The 12,344-nt window shown below is 41.5% G+C and overlaps 1 protein-coding gene across 4 annotated transcripts in view; it reads left to right on the forward strand.

Annotated features, from left to right (window-relative positions):
* The window catches only part of LOC132006842 (uncharacterized), a 41,102-nt gene extending 28,960 nt beyond the window's left edge, over positions 1 to 12,142 (forward strand). For all 4 annotated transcript variants that reach the window (XM_059384907.1, XM_059384906.1, XM_059384904.1 and 1 more), the window contains one exon: positions 10,845 to 12,142. In XM_059384907.1, coding sequence (XP_059240890.1) covers positions 11,061 to 11,789 — 729 coding nt within the window. In that variant the 5' untranslated portion in view covers positions 10,845 to 11,060 and the 3' untranslated portion in view covers positions 11,790 to 12,142. The remainder of the gene's footprint in view (positions 1 to 10,844) is intronic.
* Positions 12,143 to 12,344: the final 202 nt, after the last annotated feature.

The following is a 12,344-nucleotide window of genomic DNA, read 5'->3' on the forward strand; positions in this document are numbered from 1 at the left end:
ATTGCACTTCTGGGTATTTACCCCAAAGATACAGAGGTAGTGAAAAGGAGGGCCATCTGTACCCCAATGTTCATAGAAGCAATGGCCATGGTTGCCAAACTGTGGAAAGAACCAAGATGCCCTTCAACGGACGAATGGATAAGGAAGATGTGGTCCATATACACTATGGAGTATTATGCCTCCATCAGAAAGGACGAATACCCAACTTTTGTATCAACATGGATGGGACTGAAAGAGATTATGTTGAATGAAATAAGTCAAGCAGAGAGAGTCAATTATCATATGGTTTCACTTATTTGTGGAGCATAAGAAATAACACAGAGGACATGGGGAAATGGAGAGGAGAAGGAAGTTGGAGGAAATCAGAGGGGGAGACGAACCATGAGAGACTGTGGATTCTGAAAAACAATCTGAGGGTTTTGAAGGCACGGGGGGTGGGAGGTTGGGTAAGCCTGGTGGTGGGTATTATGGAGGGCACGTATTGCATGGAACACTGGGTGTGGTACATAAACAATGAATTCTGGTACACTGAAAAGAAATTAAGAAAAACAAAAATTTTTTAAAAAGAGTGTGTTTCTTGGTTTGCTTCTCTCTCTCTGTTCCCTTTACTTGACTTTCTTTTTTTAAAGATTTTTATTTATTTATTTGAGAGAGAGGGAGATCACAAGTAGGCAGAGAGGCAGGCAGAGAGAGAGGGGGAATAGGCTCCCCGCTGAGCCGAGAGCCTGATTCGGGGCTTGATCCCAGGACCCCGAGATCACGACCTGAGCCGAAGGCAGAAGCTTAACCCACTGAGCCACCCAGGTGCCCCTCCCTTTCCTTGACTTTCTATTTATTTGCAGGTACTTTTGTTTTTTCAATTATCTCAAGCATGTTCCTAATCGCTCATTGGAATATTTTGATGCTATATGTAAGTGATGAATCACTAAATTGAACACCTGAAACTAATATTATACTGTATGTTAACTAACTGGAAATTATTTTTATTTATATATTTTTAAAATTAACATATAGTGTATTATTTGTTTCAGGGGTACAGGTCTGTGATTTATCAGTCATACACAATTCATAGCACTCACCATAGCACGTATCCTCCCCAATGTCCATCACACAGCCACCCCATCCCTCCTACCCTGCTCATTCCAGCAGCCCTCAGTTTGTTTCCTTAGACTAAGAGTCCCTTATGTTTATTCTCCCTCTCTGGTTTCATATTGTTTTATTTTTTCCTCATTCTCCTAGGATCCTCTGCCTTGTTTCTCAAATTCCACGTATCAGTGAGATCATATGATAATTGCTTTTCTCTGATTGACTTATTTCACTTAGTATAATACCCTCTACTTCCATTCACATCGTTGCAAATGACAAGATTACATTTTTTGATGGCTGCAAAATATTCCCTTACCACATCTTCTTTATCCATTCATCTGTCAATGGACATCCAAGCTCTTTCCATAGTTTGGCCATTGTGGACATTGCTGCTATAAATATTGGTGAGCAGGTGCCCCTTCAAGTCACTATGTTTGTATCTTTAGGGTAGATACCCAGGAATGCAATTGCTGGGTCATAGGGTAGCTCTATTTTCAACTTTTTGAGGAATCTTCATACTGTTTTCCCGAGTGGCTACACCAGCTTGCATTCCCACCAACAGTGTAGGCGGGTTCCCCTTTCTCCACATCCCCACCAACATCGGTCATTTCCTGACTTGTTAATCTAATCCATTCTGACTGGTGTGATGTGGTATCTCAATGTTGTTTTGATTTATATTTCCCTGATGCTGAGTGGTGCTGGGCACTTTTTCATGTGTCTGTTGGCCATCTGGATGTCTTCTTTGCAGAAATGTCTGTTCATGTCTTCTGTCCATTTCTTGATTGGATTATTTGTTTTTTTGGGTGTTGAGTTTGATAAGTTCTTTATAGATTTTTGATACTAGCTCTTTATCTGATATATCATTTGCAAACTTCTTCTCTCATTCTGTTGGTTGTCTTTTGGTTTTGTTGACTGTTTCCTTTGTTGTGCAAAAGTTTTTTGTTTTTTGTTTTTTGTTTTTACCTTGGTGAAGTTTCAATAGTTCACTTTTGCCTTTGGTGATACGTTTAGGAAGAAGTTGCTGTGGCTGAGATGAAAGAGGTTGCTGCCTGTGTTATCCTCAAGGATTTTGTGGATTCCTATCTCACATTGAGGTCTTTCATCCATGTTGAGTCTATTTTGTGTGTGGTGTAAGGAACTGGCCCTGTTTCATTCTTCTGCATTTGGATGTCCAATTTTCCCAAGACCAACTGTTGAAGACATTGTCTTTTTTCCACTGAATGTTCTTTCCTGGTTTGTCAAAGATGAGTTGACCATAGAGTGGAGGGTAAATTTCTGGGCTCTCTGTTTTGTTCCATTGATCTATGAGTCTGTTTTTGTCCAGTAGCATACTGTCTTGATAATTCCAGGTTTCTAATAGAGCTTGAAGTCTGGAATTGTGATACCACCAGCTTTGGTTTTCTTTTTCGACATTCCTCTGTTTGTTTAGGGACTTTTCTGGTTTCATACAAACTTTAGGATTATTTGTTCCATTTCTTTGAAAAAAGTTGATGATATTTTGATAGGAATTGCTTTAAATGTGTAGATTGCTCTAGATAGCATAGACATTTTTGCAATATTCTTTCAATCCGTGAGCATGGGACATTTTCCCTTTTCTTTGTGTCTTCCTCAATTTCTTTCATGAGTATTCTATAGTTTTCTCAGCACAGATTCTTCACCTCTTTGGTAAGATTTATTCCTAGGTGTCTTGTGTTTTTTGGTGCAAGTGTAAATGGGATTGACTCCTTAATTTCTTTCTTCTGCCTTGCTGTTGGTATATAGAAATGCAACTGATTTCTGTTCATTGATTTTTATATCCCGACACTTTACTAAATCCAGTATGAGTTCTAGCAGTTGGGGGTGGAGTCTTGGATTTTCCACAGAAAGTATCATGTCATCTGCAAAGAGTGAGAGTTTGACTTCTTCTTTGCTGACTAGGATGCCTTTTATCTCTTTTTGTTGTCTGATTGCTGAGGCTAGGACTTCTAGTAATAGGTTGAATAGCAGTGGTGATATTAGGGGGCCTTAGGGGGAAGCTCTTAGTTTCTCCCCATTGAGAATGCTATTTGCTGTGGGTTTTTCATAGATGGATTTGAAGATATTGAGGTCTGTTCCTTCTATCCCTACACTTTGAAAAGTTTTAATCAAGAAAATATGTTGTACTTTGTCAAATGCTTTTTCTGCATCTATTGAGAATATTGTATGGTTCTTGTCCTTTCTTTTATTAATGTATTGTAACACATTGATTAATTTGAAGATGTTGAATCAACCTTGCAGCCCAGGAATAAATCCCACTTGGTTGTTGGTGAATAATCCTTTTAATGTACTGTTGGATCCTATTGTCTATTATTTTGGTGAGAATTTTTGCATCCATGTTTATCAGGGATATTGGTCTGGAATTCTCCTTTTGATGGGGTCCTGGTTTTGGGATCAAGGTAATGCTGGCCTCATAAAATTAGTTTGGAAGTTTTTCTTTCCATTTCTATCTTTTGGGACAGTTTCAGAAAAATAGTTATTAATTCTCCTCTAAATGTTTGGTAGAATCCCCTGGGAAGCCATCTGATGCTGGGCTCTTATTTGTTGGGAGATTTTTGATTACTGCTTCAATCTCCTTGCTGATTCTGTTCAGTTTTCTATTTCTTCCTGGTTCAGTTTTGGTAGCTTATACATCTCTAGGAGTGCATCCATTTCTTCCAGATTGCCCAATTTGTTGGCATATAGTTGCTCATAATATATATATTTTTAAATTTCTTTTCAGCATAACAGTATTCATTGTTTTTACACAACACCCAGTGCTTTATGCAATCCGTGCCCTCTATAATACCCACCACCTGGTTCCCCCAACCTCCCACCCCCCCCTTCAAAACCCTCAGATTGTTTTTCAGAGTCCATAGTCTCTTATGATTCACCTCCCCTTCCAATTTCCCTCAACTCCCTTCTCCTCTCCAACTCCCCTTGTCCTCCATGCTATTTGTTATGCTCTACAAATAAGTGAAACCATGTGATAATTGACTCTCTCTGCTTGACTCATTTCACTCAGCATAATCTCTTCCAGTCCCGTCCATGTTGCTACAAAAGTTGGGTATTCATCCTTTCTGATGGAGGCATAATACTCCATGGTGTATATGGACCACATATTCCTTATCCATTCGTCCGTTGAAGGGCATCTTGGTTCTTTCCACAGTATCGCGACCATGGCCATTGCTGCTATAAATATTGGGGTACAGATGGCCCTTCTTTTCACTACCTCTGTATCTTTGGGGTAAACACCCAGTAGAGGTGTTCTGGGTCATAGGGAAGCTCTATTTTTAATTTCTTGAGGAATCTCCACACTGTTTTCCAAAGTGGCTGCACCAACTTGCATTCCCACCAACAGTGTAAGAGGGTTTCCCTTTCTCCACATCCTCTCCAACACATGTTGTTTCCTGTCTTGCTAATTTTGGCCATTCTAACTGGTGTAAGGTGATATCTCCATGTGGTTTTGATTTGATTTTAGTTTCTGAGGGTTTTGAGCCCTCTCCCTGAGGGCTAGTGATGATGAACATTTTTTCATGTGTCTGATAGCCATTTGTATGTCTTCATTGGAGAACTGTATGTTCATGTCTTCTGCCCATTTTTTGATATGATTGCCTATTTTGTGTGTGTTGAGTTTGAGGAGTTCATTATAGATCCTGGATATCAACCCTTTGTTGGTACTGTCATTTGTGAATATCATCTCCCATTCCATGGGTTGCCTCTTTGTTTTGTTGACTGTTTCCTTTGCTGTGCAGAAGCTTTTGATTTTGATGAAGTCCCAAAAGTTTATTTTCGCTTTTGTTTCCTTTGCCTTTGGAGACATATCTTAAAAGAAGTTGCTGTGGCTGATATCAAAGAGGGTCCAGCCTATGTTGTCCTCTAGGATTCTGATGGATTCCTGTCTCACGTTGAGGTCTTTTATCCATTTTGAGATTATCTTTGTGTATGGTGTAAGAGAATGGTCGAGTTTCATTCTTCTACATATAGCTGCCCAGTTTTCCTAACACCATTTATTGAAGAGACTGTCTTTTTTCCACTGTATATTTTTTCCTGTTTTGTCCAAGATTATTTGCCCATAGAGTTGAGGGTCCATATCTGGGCTCTCTACTCTGTTCCACTGGTCTATGTGTCTGTTTTTATGCCAGTACCATGCTGTCTTGGTGATCACAGCTTTGTAGTAAAGCTTGAAATCAGGTAGCGTGATGCCGCCAGTTTTATTTTTGTTTTTCAACCTTTCCTTAGCGATTTGGGGTCTCTTCTGGTTCCATACATATTTTTGGATTATTTGCTCCAGCTCTTTGAAGAATACTGGTGGAATTTTGATCAGAATGGCATTAAAAGTATAGATTGCTATAGGCAGTATAGACATTTTAACAATGTTTATTCTTCCGATCCAAGAGCATGGAATGGTCTTCCATATTTTTGTGTCTTCTTCAATTTCTTTCATGAGTGTTCTGTAGTTCCTCGAATACAGATCCTTTACCTCTTTTGTTAGCTTTATTCCCAGGTATGTTATGGTTCTTGGTGCTATAGTAAATGGCATCGATTCTCTAATTTCCCTTTCTGTATTTTCATTGTTAGTGTATAAGAAAGGCGTTGATTTCTGTACATTGACTTTGTATCCTGCCACGTTGCTGAGTTGCTGTATGAGTTCTAGTAGTTTGGGGGTGGAGTCTTTTGGGTTTTCCATATAAAGAATCATGTCATCTGCGAAGAGAGAGAATTTGACTTCTTCATTGCCAATTTGGATACCTTTTATTTCTCTTTGTTTTCTGATGACTGTTGCTAGGACTTCTAATACTATGTTGAACAGGAGTGGTGAGAGTGGGCATCCTTGTCATGTTCCTGATCTCAGCGGGAAGGCTGCAAGCTTTTTCCCATTGAGGATGATATTTGCTGTGGGTCTTTCATAGATAGATTTGATGAGGTTCAGGAATGTTCCCTCTATCCCTATACTTTGAAGCATTTTAATCAGGAATGGATGCTGGATTTTGTCAAATGCTTTTTCTGCATTGATTGAGAGGACCATGTGGTTGTTCTCTCTTCTCATATTAATTTGTTCTATCACATTGATTGATTTGCGAATGTTGAACCATCCTTGTAGCCCAGGGATGAATCCCACCTGGTCATGGTGGATAATCTTTTTAATGTGCTGTTGCATCCTATTTGCTAGGATCTTCTTGAGAATCTTAGCATCCATATTCATCAGTGATATTGGTCTGAAATTCTCCTTTTTGGTAGGGTCTTTGCCTGGTTTGGGGATCAGAGTAATGCTGGCTTCATAGAAAGAGTGTGGAAGTTTGCCTTCTGCTTCAATTTTTTTGAAACAGTTTCAGGAGAATAGGTGTTATTTCTTCTTTGAAGGTTTGGTAGAATTCCCCAGGGAATCTGTCTGGTCCTGGGCTCTTGTTTTTTGGGAGGTTTTTGATCACCACTTCAATCTCCTTACTAGATATTGGTCTATTCAAGTTGTCAATTTCTTCCTGGTTCAATTTTGGGAGTTTATAGTTTTCCAGGAATGCATCCATTTCATCTACGTTGCTAAGCTTATTGGCGTATAACTGTTGATAATAACATCTGATGATTGTTTCTACTTCCTTGGTGTTTGTTGTGATCTCTCCCTTTTCATTCATAATTTTATGAATTTGGGCTTTCTCTCTTTTCTTTTGGATTAGTGTGGCCAGTGGTTTATTGATCTTATTTTTTTTAAGTCTGCCATTTTTTTATTTAAAATTTTTTATTTTTTATAAACATATAATATATTTTTATCCCCTGTGGTACAGGTCTGTGAATAGGAGATTGTTTAAAATCAATCTTAAGTTGTGCTTTGAAGCTACAGATATTCATTAATTCAATAAGTATTTGCCAGGCATCTACTATTTCATCAAGGAATATGAAGAATAAGAAACACAAGTACTGTGAAAACATATGAGATGTTGAGAGGGTTTCTAAGCCACCTTGGTGAGAGAGAGTACAAAAAATTATCAGGGTTCTGGGAGGGAAACATCTCAATAAAGAATTGATCTTGAGGTTAAACAAAGGCTTATTTCCCCCAAATCTTTCTCAGACTGATTTCTAGCAAAGTAAGTAAGAGCTATAAGGTATTTACTTTATGTAAAATATTTTAATATGATATGAGCCATGGTCTTAAACAAAAGGTGGCACTAAGTAGTTGTCTAACTTGCCATGCTTTTATTGGATGGCTATATTCTTTTTTTTTATTGATCTTATTGATTCTTTCAAAAAACCAGCTTCTAGTTTCATTGATACATTCTACTGTATCTCTGGTTTCGACCTCATTGATCTCAGCTCTAATATTGATTATTTCCCTTCTTATGCATGGAGTTGGTTTGATTTGTTGTTGATTCTCCAGTTCTTTAAGGTGTAGAGATAGCTGCTGTGTTCTGGATCTTTCCATTTTTTTGAGGAATGGCTATTTATTTCCCTCTTAGGACCACCTTTGCTGTATCCCATAGGTTTTAGACCAAAGTGTCTTCATTCTCATTGGTTTCCATGAATTGTTTCAGTTCTTCCTTGATCTCCTGGTTGATCCAAGCATTCTTAAGCAAGGTGGTCTTTAGCTTCCAGGTGTTTGAGTTCCTTCGGAACTTTTCCTTGTGATTGAGCTCCAGTTTCAAGGCATTGTGATCTAAGAATATGCAGGGAATCATCTCAGTCTTTTGGTATCGGTTGAGTCCTGATTTGTGACCCAGTATGTGGTCTATTCTTGAGAAGGTTCTGTCAGTGCCTGAAAGTAAACACGCCATTAAGATGGCGGCTGGATGCGAGCCAGTAGGCGGAGCTGAGGATTAAGGAAGTAGTCCAAAATGCCTCTTGTATCTATGTGGCTGCAAGTGATTGGTTGTACAACTTTGGTATATATACACATGCGCGGGCTGTGAAAGGGAGATCCCAACAGCTACCCAGAAATAAAGCTTGCTTCGCTGAGTTCTCTTGGTCGTTCTTGCTGGCGAGAGTAACAAGTGGTGCCGAAACCCGGGAACCCTCGGAAACCGAGGAGTTCTCAGTGAACACAACGATCCGGTAAGTGCGCACAAAATTTCAGATAAGAAAGTTCCTAAGTATAGAACCAGAAGTAAGAAAGTTCCTAAGTATAGGACGAGAAGTAAAAGGGTTTCTAGGCATAGGACGAGAAATAATGGGATCAAAGTTTACTAAGATGGAGGGATTACTGACGGAAGTGCTTAAGGCTAACGGCACTCCACTAAAAACGAAAGCAGCTCAGCAGTTCTTGAAAAAGGGTGAGGAGCTATGTCCTTGGTTTGTAGAGGAAGGACTTCTTAATATTCCTCAATGGGAACATTTGGGGGAAGATCTAAGTAAGCGGGACTGACAAGAGCCACTGCCCCTAGGTATGATGGCTATTTGGAAGCTAGTACGCTCCTGTTTAGACTCTAACCATAAAACAGTTAAAAATGTTATCAAGGAAGGTGTTGAGGAGATGGAGCAGGTCAGAGAAGCCTCTAAGGCAGGATCTAGTAGCGGGGGAGAAAGTTCAGAGGAGAACTCCTCTGAAGATGAGCTTGGGGAAGCCATGACACACTTAAAATTAAAAGAGGACGTCCCTAAGGAACCTTTAAAGGGAAGGACATACAAAGAAGCCGGGAAAAAATATGACTCCCTAGCGCCCTCTGTCAGAAGGTCAAGAATTCCTACCCCTGAATGTAGGCCTATAGCGCCACCTGCAGAATGGCCGCCACCATATAACACTTCATGCTCCCGAGGGGCATGCTGTTGTCCAGAATGTAGAAATGCAGGATGGAGGGACATTACGGACTTTACTAAACCCTCCCCTCTTGCATACCCAGTGTTTGAAGATCAAAATCAACAGAGGTTTCATCAACCACTAGACTTCAAACTTATTAAACAGTTTTTAAGGAAGCAGGCACTACTTATGGGCCACAGGCTGCTTATACACTTTCACTTTTGGAAGCAGTCGGTAGCATGAACCTTACCCCAGATGACTGGACTAACATGGCAAAAGCAACTCTGTCTGGTGGACAATACTTGATATGGAAAACTGCTTGGCAAGAGTGTAGCTCAGAAACTGCCCGGCGTAATGCCGCATCAGGGAATCCCCACTGGAATATTGACATGCTCATGGGAGGAGGTCAATTTGTGGGACAAAGCAATCAGATTGGGTACCCCCCAGGGGTGTATGTACAGATAGCAGCTGCAGCCACTAGGGCTTGGAAGACCATACAGGGTTCTGGCGATTTGCAGGGACAACTTTCCAAGGTGTTGCAGGGGCCTAATGAACCCTATGCTGACTTTGTAGATCATCTGCTCCAAGTAGCAAGGCACATATTTGGGGATGTGGACCAAGCAATGCCCCTTGTTAAACAATTAACCTATGAACAAGCAAATAAATGGTGTAGAGAGGCTATCTGCCCTTGGAAGTCTAAGGACCTGACTACATATATCAAAGTGTGTCGAGACATCACTGATACAGTTGTTCAGGGCCAAGTTATGGCAGCAGCAGTAGCCCAAGGGATAAGAAGTTTCAATGGGGGAACCAGGAGTTCTTCCAAGGCTTGTTTCCTTTGTGGAAGGGACGGTCATCTTAAGAGGGATTGTCTAGAGGGTAAAGGATCTCCTAGACCAGTCAAGCCCACACCTGGGTTGTGCCCTCATTGCTGTAAAGGGAATCATTGGGCTAATGAATGTAGGTCCCAGAAAGATATTCAAGGAAATCCCCTGCCACCAAATAACTGGATTCAATCCAATGACTCAAAAAATGGGAAGCAGGGCCCCGCACCCTGGGGCCCAACACAAATTTATGGGCCGCTAATGCAAATGCCCAGGATATGGTATCCTCCCTCGGAGAAAGGCACACAACCTCTGGATCAGCAGGGCTCGATAACAGAGCAGCCACCCGAATGGTCCTAACACCGGAGATAGATCACATCAGAGCCCATATGAGCCTACCGGGACCATTATCTGAGGGCAATGCTCTAGCAGACCACAGTAGTCATTTCCAACTTATTTGCCCTACCTTAGAACAGGCGAGGCTGTTCCATAGCAAATGGCACGTGAATTCTAATACCTTAAGATATAGATTCCATATCACCAAAGAACAGGCAAGAGATATAATAAGGACCTGTGGGCATTGTGCCACATTACTCCCTCAGCCTTCTTTGGGGGTAAATCCCAAAGGCCTTCAAGCTAATCACCTGTGGCAAATGGATGTCACACATGTACCTGAATTCGGGCAACAAAAGTACGTACATATATCAGTGGACACTTATTCTGGTATCATAATGGCTACTCCCCTCATGGGGGAGAATTCAAAACAAGTCATCACACACTGCCTACGATGCTTCGCAGATTGGGGTATCCCAAAACAAATAAAGACAGATAATGGACCTGCATATACATCAAAATCTATCCATCAATTCCTGAGTCAATTTGGTATGGTCCATACTACAGGTATACCCTACAATCCACAAGGTCAAGGAATAATTGAACGCGCCAATGGCACCTTCAAATGATGCTTACAAAAAATAAGAAAAGGGGGAATAGGGGATGACTACAAGTCACCCCATGATCTTACATCTCTCACCCTTTACATTTTAAATTTTTTGTCCTTGGACCATAATGGTACATCTGCAGTGGACAGGCATGTGGCGGTTACCGAATGCACTCTAGCCCAGGCAAAGTGGAAGGATATACTCACAGGCCAATGGAGAGGCCCTGACCCGGTCCTAAGATGGCACTGAGGTTCTGTTTGTCTTTTTCCACAGGATGCCCAAGTGCCTATCTGGGTCCCGGAGCAACTGATTAGAAGAATCGAACAACATGGCCCACCCCGTCCTGATGCTCAGCCTGATAGCGATCCTGGCGACACCAGCATCCCTTCAACAGATGCACCAATGGGCAATAGTGAAAGCCTGGCCGTTCCCCATGCCACTGTTGAATGAGTCTGCCATCCTCCCTCCTGTATACCTACTTTCATTCCCATGCTCATTTCTGTAAATCCTAATGATTTGCCTGTATTGCTCTCAAGACATAAAAGAGACTTTGGGATCACTGCAGCCATTATTGCGGCTGTAGCGGCCTCCGCAGCTGCAGCAACTGCAGCAGCTGTAGCTCTCACCACGTCTGTACAGACTGCCTCCACTCTTAATAACCTAACTACTGGAGTTGCAGAAGCCCTCGCCACACAAGAACTAATTAATGGCCACCTTCAAGCCGGTATTATGATCGTCAATCAGCGAGTAGATCTAATCCAGGAACAAGTGGACATTCTCCAGAAACTATTGACGACCGGATGCATCCAATCACTTTCTGGACTTTGCATAACTTCCGTGGGCTATAATGACCTTTCTATTGCCACTAATCTGTCGGAAGAGTTAAGCAGACACCTAAATGGGACATGGCCCAATCAATATTATAATTTGACAAGATTGTTAAGACAACAAATATTCACTATTAATGCAACTAAGATTGACATAGCTCCATTACGGGATTGGGTATCTGTTGTAAACCAAACACTCTCGTTTGCTAAAGAGTGGGCCGGTATGGGTGCACTATTAATTGGACTACTCCTGAGCTTGATCCTTATGTTCCGCTGTTTTGCATCATTACGTAAACAACAACGTAGACAACAGTTGGCGCTAGTACAAGCTTGCATGGCACTGGAAGCTGGTACATTTCCCCAAATCTGGCTGGCAGCGCTAGATCGGTAGTCAATGACGGGTAAGATTGGCTGCATGCACATAGCAACCTAAGCCAGGAGTTCTCCAACCAGGGGGAATTATCCGATGATGGGTAAGCATGTTCATGGCAGCTGACAACCTAAGACAGGCACGATCTCCTGCCTTGCATGCCTAATATAAAAGAAAAGGGAGATGTCGGTGCCCGAAAGTAAACACGCCATTAAGATGGCGGCTGGATGCAAGCCAGTAGGCGGAGCTGAGGATTAAGGAAGTAGTCCAAAATGCCTCTTGTATCTATGTGGCTGCAAGTGATTGGTTGTACAACTTTGGTATATATACACATGCGCGGGCTGTGAAGGGGAGATCCCAACAGCTACCCAGAAATAAAGCTTGCTTCGCTGAGTTCTCTTGGTCGTTCTTGCTGGCGAGAGCGACAAGGTTCCATGTGCACTTGAGAAGAATGAGTATTCTGTTGTTTTAGGGTGGAATGTTCTGTATATATCTATGAGGTCCATCTGGTCCAGTGTGTCATTCAATGCTGTTGTTTCTTGATTGATTTTCTGCTTCGGTGATCTGTCTATTTCT

Source organism: Mustela nigripes, chromosome X (genome assembly GCF_022355385.1).
Source record: "Mustela nigripes isolate SB6536 chromosome X, MUSNIG.SB6536, whole genome shotgun sequence".
Classification (NCBI taxonomy): Eukaryota; Metazoa; Chordata; class Mammalia; order Carnivora; family Mustelidae; genus Mustela; species Mustela nigripes.